Raw genomic sequence first — 8,669 nt, 5'->3', positions numbered from 1 at the left:
AATAGAACTCAAAATAAAGTGCAGCTGAGGCACCCGTCAGCGAATATTACGCATGGGTTAATAAACTAGGTCTGGGCAAAAGTTGTTTCTGTGCATTTTATTTGATTGATCCCAGATCATAAAGTGCAACTGTTTTCTTGTCTCTTGCTCACCTCGTGCTTACCCTATGGAAAAAAAACCTTATGGCACCGAGGCCACCACCACCTGTTCCAAAATAATCACCAGGTCCCCAATAAGGCCTTGTACAATAACCACTGGTACAGTGCAGAGTCCTTCTTATGTGACACTTGGTCACTTATAGTATTTTGTGACCAAAGAGACTTGAGACTAATCTAGTATTGTTCCCAAAAAACCTCTGAGTTTATCCAAAAATATGTCTCTTCCTATTTCCTCCATTCAGACACCATGATCCAGGTGGCCTCTAGCTTCAGCACAGAGCCAAGCCTCGATGTGGTTCTCTCCTCTATCCCTGCTCGAATATATGAGGCTGTTCACTTCCTGCAGGAAAACCTGGACAAATTCACAGACAAGGTAAGACACCTTACTTTGTCTGATCACTCAATATATTTCCCTCTCCAGTGTAATTCTAGTTTATGTCTGCAATCATGTTCCCTTAGAATTATTAGTGAAACCTTTCAACTGTTTATTAGATTCTTCCCTTGGTAAATACAATTAAGGAGTGTGCAATTTCACATTTACTATCCTCAAGGAGTGCTTACCTTGAGAATATTAGAAGCAAAGCTGCAGCAGCAACACGCTCACCCTCTCACCACTAGATTTATTGGTTTTATAGATGCATCCTTCAAATTAGGCTGCTGGGCAGCATTATTAAATTGCTGGGTTGCCATAATTATACCGAACTATATATCACCGTCACATTTATTGGACAAGCAGTCATTGCAGCTATAAGCGTTCTTGACCTTGTTTTAATACCAGCAGTGTTATATTCTCATATTTGTATTATAGTGGAATGTTTTTAGAGTCTGTTTATGTCTGTCCCCAAGCAAAGATGTCTCTATTGTGACCTCTAGTGGACATTTTCAATATCGCATAAATGTTGCAATGCATCGTTGTGTTGATGACTGTCTGTAAATGTGTGTGTGTGTGTGTGTGTGTGTGTGTGTGCGTGTAGGTGTACCAGACATGTGGAAACCCAGGTGAACTAGGAACAGGAAGTCCCAGTGTTCACGAGCAGAGGAAAAAGAGCAGCTCTCTGACCGCATCCGAGTACAAACCCTCTCCAACCGCTGGGCTCAGACTGGAGATGCAGGTTTGTGCGCGTACAAGTATCATGTATGTCTACACATGTCTCACTCTGAATGACGAGATTTAAAATAAATTAATAGAAATTGTTTTAATGTGCTTTTACGTGAAAGATTTTAGGGCACAGCAGGATTTAGTTTTAAAGGTAAAGATGTAATGAGTGAAAAGTGATGAAAGGGTTATTATGAGATGAGTTTAATCACTGATTTTTTTGTTTTGTTTATGAATCATGTTTTTTTATAGAAAACAGATACATTCCTGGCTATATCTTGTTGATGATTTACTATTCTGCCCCGGTTACATTTTGAAATGATATTACATGTGATTTAAAATGTATTATTTGTTTTGGATTGTATAGCCAGAAATTAAAAAAATATTGTCCTTGTCCTTAGGTGTCCGATCTGTCCAGTAAGCTGAGGGAGATGCGGCAGTACTGGATCCAGCTCCCTGTGGCTCTCTGCAGCAAACTGGCAGCAGGGGGCGCCAATCAGGAAAAATGCTGGAACGGGGTTACTAAAGCCAGGTGAGGAAGAAACCTGCTGACCTGACTGACCTCACACAAGTTATTTCATCTTTAAATGTGACATCTACTTTACCTGATCCTCAATCTTCAAAATGACCATCAAATCTCTACAACGTCCAAACATCACATTACATGTTTTTTTATCCAAAGCAACGTACAATAAGTAGATACAGAATAGCAACTAAGACACCGCAGATTCAGTTCCAAAGTTGAGATAAGATTTATATCAAGATTTATATGGGGGGGTAAAAGACCTAGGATAAGATATACCTCACTGCAATTGCCTAAAGAAAAAGGGGGACTGGCACTTCCAAACCTAAAGGAATATTATCATGCAGCGCAACTACGTCCTCTCATTTACTGGTGCAACTCATAGACTGGTGCAACTCATAGACTGGTGCAACTCATAGACTGGTGCAACTCCGATTATATGGCCCGCTGGAAAGACATCAAAATACTTACATATGAGTGCCCAATTCAAAGAGAAATGCCTCCCCATATTAAAGAAAAGGGAGACCTAGATCCAATAACAACATTTACACTTGAAAAATGGTATTCTATTATTAAACAATTGAAATTTGGAAGGGAACTTTGACTATTAGACTGGATAGCCTATGACAAAGGATTCAAACCAGGAAGCTATGACATTCAAGCAATGGACAGAAAAGGGTTTAACAGCCATATGCACGGTTATCCAAAAGGGAGAAATGAGAAGCTTCCAAGACCTGAAAAACATTTTTGACCTAGAAAATAAATACTTATTCAAATATATGCAAATAAGGGACTACTATACAAAAAAGCTTAAAAAAATTAAGATGACATACAACCTATTGTAAAGATTATTGCACGAGCTTACCATGCTGATATTTCCAAACTTGTGTCTACCCTGTATTCATGCTATGGAAGCCAAAAGAGATTCAACACTCTATGTAAAAACTAAATGGGATAAAGAACTAAACGAAAGAATCTCAGAAGAGATGTGGTATGATATGTGGAAAATGGTTAAGGTACATAACAAAGGAGTCATAAAAAACCAAGCAATATTATGTAGATTGTCTCCGTACAGGCACTGTTCTCTCTGAAATGTAATATTTGTTTGTGTGTAATTTTACCTTGTGAAAAAATCCATAAAAGAAAGTAAAAAATAAATAAAAAGAATAGCAACTAGGATCAGCTTTAAACATTAGAATACTTTTTTGTAACCAAAACTTACTTTGACAATCCATTTCTTCTGAAGTTAATTCAAATATTTTAGGTTGTTTTTTCTTTGCTGTTATGCATTTTTGATTAGAATCCTTTAACCCATGTTGAAGTTAACATTGTTCATGCAGCAAAGCTTTTAAACAAACAACTCCTTTTCATCCTTCCACATAATACTGGAGTGTGTAATAATACACTTTCAGGGTCTGTAATCTGTTCTTCACAAGTGTCATTTATGCAGCACATAGACAACAAGACATTACAGACAGAAAACCTGTGTCCTGCAGCACTTAAAGACACTTCTGAGGTCAGGAATATAAGAGTAGGCAGCAACTAGCTTCTGGTAACGTCGCAATTAAACATGCCAGATTTCTTCTCGTTGAAGGCCATGTCTATACTTTGTGTGGTAACAAAAGATGCAATAGATAGATACTTTATTGATCCCAATTTGGGAAATTATTTTAATATCAATCAATAGGCTATTTCTTAAAATGTTTTAATAAATGTTAATCTATTTTAAGGTGGTATTACATGACATTTCTTCCACATACAGTGATTTTAAATCCTGCCGAGATTCACATCCAGAACACTCGCAGTCATCGCCACCCCCACAGCCTCCTTTATCTATGTGTAAATGGGTTATAAAATAATGTAACCCCCCCCCCCCCACAACACACATACACCTCACATATGTTTAAGTGGTTGGATTACAGCTAAGTGTTTAAACACAAGAATCAGAGATAGGCATTTGTTTTCAAATAAACAAATAATGACATAGAACTGTGCTTAAAACACCTTTCAACAACCAGAGCCTCTCCCTTACACCCTTACATATTTCTTTTAAAAACCATATCTGCCCTTTTGTTGTTGCCACACATTGTTCACCTATCCCTCCATTCCTCAAATCAGGTACCTTCCAGAGGTGATGGGTGACGGCCTGGCCAATCAGATCAACAACCCTGAAGTGGAGCTGGACATCACAAAGCCAGACATGACTATCCGGCAGCAGATCATGCAACTCAAAATCATGAGCAACAGGCTGAAAAACGCAATGGAAGGCAACGACGTGGACTTCCAGGATGCCAGTGGGTCATCTTCTTACAATTGCACTGAAAGCAGTTTTATACTTGACAAACCTTGTCTATTCTGTTATGTTTTTGATGAGATTATTTTATTGCCTGATTCTTTATGTTAAACCAGAACAAGGGCTTCTAACTAATGACACATCATCTTAATTCAAACATTGATTCCATTCATGAAGGTCAAAACGTCCCCAATCAAGAGATTGCCACTTAGAAACATGTAATAAGGAAAAAATGAGAAAAAGGAATCTCCTCATCTGTTTTTTGAAAAAGTAAAGTATTAAACAACTTCCTATTAAAAATGTGTTTCCTCTCTCTCTGTAATCGTCTCCCTAGGTGATGACATCAGCGGCTCAGGGAGCGGGATGTGTTTCGGTGTTCAGTGTCATCGGAATAGAGCATTCGACTTCTCACCAGACACAACCCGAGCCAGGGGGGCCGCCACGTTTCAAACCCGCCTCTTTGGACTCCTACTCCTGCTCCCATTGGCCAGCCTGCTGCTTCAGCGATGATGGACCGCCGCCTACTCCAGTCAGACTCTGAAGCGTAGAGGAGGGCTGAACCACGGGACGGACAAAAAGGGGTTTGGTGGGGAGGGGGGTGTTACGTAACTTTGCCAAAAAAATTAAATGAAAAAGACATTTTGGGGAATGAATGGACGACATTTTCTTTGACCACGAGGGGCAACATTTGACAGTGACAATTTGTCTTTATTTCGTTTTGCTCAGTTATTATGTCTTAGTTTGAGTGTGATTCAGTTTGTTGAGCTGGTTTCAATGGATTGTCGGAAGAAGAAGGAGGCGAGGAAGACGAAAAGAATGACTGCTGTTGATGATGAAGATGATGATGATGGGGATATTGGTAATGATGTATTGACACTCTATCAGGTCCATTTAGCTCCAGTTTCCAGTCAGCAGGCGGCAGAGCTCAAAATATGTTTTGCTCCGACATGTGGTGCGATCAAGGTTTTAGTTCTTTTTACTTCTACGGTTTTTAAGTTGAGTCAAGTTGTCTACCTTAACAAAAATTGTGTACATTGTAAATGTTTGCATACTTTAGCTAAAAGACTGGCACCATATTGAGCCATGAATGTACAGTATAATACTCTATTGGCAATGAATCCCCCCATTATCTGTGATGTACTGTAGTCGTCCGGATGTTTTCATGTGTGTTGGCATAAGCAGTCAGTATGATTTGTCTGAAATACAAATGATCCCACTCCTGTGATGTTGTGATTGCAAGAGTTTACCTCACTTTTACTGTACACCCAACCATTTAAAAAAAAATTTGGGAAAATTATTCATCTCCTATGAAAAGAAATATCAGTCTCTTCAAAGGATGTAAACAAACACAGGACACCGTTTTCCTTAAGTCCTGTAATGATTTCCTTCAATGAAAATCTACACAGGAAACATTTCATGACACAGTAATCCTCCTAACAAGGACTCCTTGTTGAGAGCACACCAACATAAGGTAACTGTAAATGAAGTCTTAGAAGCAACACATTGGTTCAAACCAAAGCACTTATTACACTGAACACTTTTTTACAAATGTCAACATCGCCCCAATTATGTTGAACATTTGTAACAACCAGTTTACCAGGTTTTGTGACTGCATATGTTGATGGGAAACAATTATTACTAAGAAAACATGTGTTGTACATACAGAACAGGATATCTGCCGAATATTGACAACATGTATACATTTGCCTGGTTATACATCATTTACTCGGCATGCCTTTTTCCATACAACACTTTACTGGTACATACGAGACTCGCAAAAGTCTCATGCACATACACACTGGGGTTGTGTATTAATCTGTATTTAATCACTTTTCATCCATTAAACTCTGTTTGATTATAGCAGTGGCTTTTGAAATGTACATTTTGATTTGATTGGTATAATTAGCATATATTTAAAAAAAAAAAAGCTAGCTCTTTATTTAAAGGGCACTTGAGAAAATAAGCAAAAGGATGTCATGGGGATGTTATCAGCGTGGGTTTTGGGGCTTGAACAGAAAGACTGCATTTAAAATTGGGAGCATTGAGATTTAACGTGCATTTTTAACAGGCAAGGAGGGTCAAACTAAAATATTGACATTCATTATGGCGAATATAGCCTCCAATATTTATGGATCTTCAGGGACTAAAAGTTTTAGCCATGCTAGAGTCATGTTTGTCAGTTAGTTCACCATTTTGGTAAAAACAATTATATCTAAACAACAATTACAACTGCAATATCATTTTGTATGGACATTCATGCTCCAAATGATGGACTCCAATGATTTGTTGCTGCCTTGACTTTTCGTGTAGCAACACAATTTGGTTGACAGTGTCTCAACAACCATTGGCTGGATTGCCAATTCAATGTCATTCTTATTACTTTGGTGATCGTCAACCTCTTCATCTGGTGCCATAAACTGCCAAACTGATTAAAATCTGCTCCAGCTGTAAGTGAACTTAAGGTTAACTTAAATGATAAACATGGTAAACATGCCACCTGCTTGTAATTATTCAGTATGTCATTATAATGATGTTCACATCAAGCACCACTGAGACACTAGCTTGAAAGGTTGTTTAAACGTCTCCTGCAAGTTCCACAGACTTTATGGAAGTGCTACACTTAATCTCTGGAAAACCCCTTTAAGGCTATTCTGAGTCAGCTGATGCAACTCCTCAGGCATGTATCCAAGGATCCATTCATTAGAAACAGAGATGAGAACAAGACCAGTTGCTCTCGTCTTCATTTTTTCCGTTTCTGAGGCTCTGTGGCCACCACATAGTCATGACTCAGTCCCTAATTGTGCTTGTTTTTTTAGAAAAACTAAACTTGCCAGATGCTCTACAGCTATAAATAAACATATAACTCTTTATAACAGGCACTGACAAGCTGTATGTGTCCCTGCTGGAGAAAAATAGGGCCATGTGTTGTGTGGGATCAGTGTTGGGTGTAACAAGATACAAAAGTAACGGAGTTACAGTAATGTATTACTTTTTGCTGTAACGAAGTAATGTAACGCATAATGAAATGTGGGTAATTTACTACCCGTTACAACACATTTTTAACCCAAAATTAAATGGTGTTTTGTTTTTTAAGAATTTACCAACATCGAGAGACATTCCGACACCAGAGAAAAATTGTGCGGATTAGTAAACCTGGTGTTTACCCTTCAGGCTCATCAAGAGCCCTCCGCTTCACATTGGGTTCCCTGATCAGCCTGTCGGGTGTTCTTTTCCCCGTAATGACCGCCTCGCTGCACATTATCCCGCTTATTACACGGCCATATACTAAACAAACTACAGAGCCCATTCCATGTTCCTGTTATTGTTTACTTCCTCTCTGCCTTCTTCTGGTGATTTATCTGACGTCCAGCCCTTCGTCTTTTAACCTATTTTCCTTTCTCTTTCTTGATCCTCCTTAGCAACTTTTATAGTCCTTGACAGTGGTCTGTACTGCTGTATTAACAACGTGTCACATGTTAAGAATTTACAATCGGAATTGAGTATTCAACTAAGCCGTGTAATAAAAGTTTTTAGTAGCCTTAATGGCCTACACAGTTGTTATGCTATACCACATTGCCCTTCACTGGATGTATAATCAGGGCCGTCCCTCCCTAGAGGCCGATCATGCAGACTGCGTGGGGCCTCACCTTGCGGAGGAGGCCTCATCTTGCGGAGAGAGCCGAAAATGCGGCGCAATGCGAGACAGTAATATTATAATGTAACTTATTACTTAAAAAAGACAGTAATAAGTAATATGCACTGTATTACATTTTGAAAGTAAGTTGGCCAACACTGGTGGGGATGACTATCCTGCACCAGTCAGGGGGTTTGGAGTTAATAAATGATGTATCTTCCTGATGCATACAACAGAATGAGGCAGAGCAGCAGGCACATAAGCAAACACTTCACTGCACGTCTCTGTCTTTAAAAATCTTAAAAGTTTCATGTGTCTTCTCCTGTAATTGTGAATGATGTGGAAGTAAAGGTATAATCTGAACTGACTTTTCCTGAGAGGTGGGAGGACAGGTGTAGCAGCCACATTATGCCTCTGTTGACTTTACTTGTCTAGACATGATTTATCGGCGTTGAGCCCCCTGAGCTGAACTGTCTGTCCGTGATCACCGTTTTCCCCTAGGTACGTCTGAATAAAAGCTGCTACAAATCTTGCTGCACACATTTTTAAAACTCTGGAGACAGCTTAGACAAAATTGTTCTGCTCATGTGGTCTAGAATTGATTTTTGCGCCTACACCTGTGCGTTGAAAAGAAATTAAAATGTGTTTTACTGGAGATATGGCTGCTTCCGTTAAACTATTTCAAATGCGCCCAACTGCTAACTTTAAGATAAGAAGCATCTCTAACTTTGAGTCTGCTCTTCACTTAAATACATATACACAACTCTTTAAGATACTGGTCAATAGGTACAAGGATGCAGGAGCCACTGAATAAAGGGGATTGATGTGTCCATGGTGAAATGTCAGGTTGAGAGAATGCAAACGGACTGTCGGGCCAGGAAATGCAGTGTCACAGAAATTATATGTACTGTTGTGTTATTGAGCAACTTTTCCCTTGGTAAGGGACAGGAAGCTGCAGGAAATGA

At 39.1% G+C, this 8,669-nt stretch overlaps 1 protein-coding gene across 1 annotated transcript; it reads left to right on the top strand.

The window, feature by feature from the left end:
• Positions 1 to 398: 398 nt before the first annotated feature.
• On the top strand, positions 399 to 5,930 carry LOC104951839 (glypican-1-like). The gene is made up of 5 exons (XM_010778571.1): positions 399 to 531; positions 1,133 to 1,270; positions 1,656 to 1,786; positions 3,896 to 4,071; positions 4,405 to 5,930. The coding sequence occupies exons 1-5, from the start codon at positions 406 to 408 to the stop codon at positions 4,578 to 4,580; spliced, it is 747 nt and encodes a 248-aa protein (XP_010776873.1). The 5' UTR covers positions 399 to 405; the 3' UTR covers positions 4,581 to 5,930.
• Positions 5,931 to 8,669: the final 2,739 nt, after the last annotated feature.

The sequence above is a fragment of the Notothenia coriiceps genome, unplaced genomic scaffold, assembly GCF_000735185.1.
Source record: "Notothenia coriiceps isolate Sejong01 unplaced genomic scaffold, NC01 NC01_scaffold00019296, whole genome shotgun sequence".
In the NCBI taxonomy this organism is placed as follows: Eukaryota; Metazoa; Chordata; class Actinopteri; order Perciformes; family Nototheniidae; genus Notothenia; species Notothenia coriiceps.
Note: the sequence above shows the minus strand (reverse complement) of the source record. Positions and strands in the feature narration are given on the sequence as shown.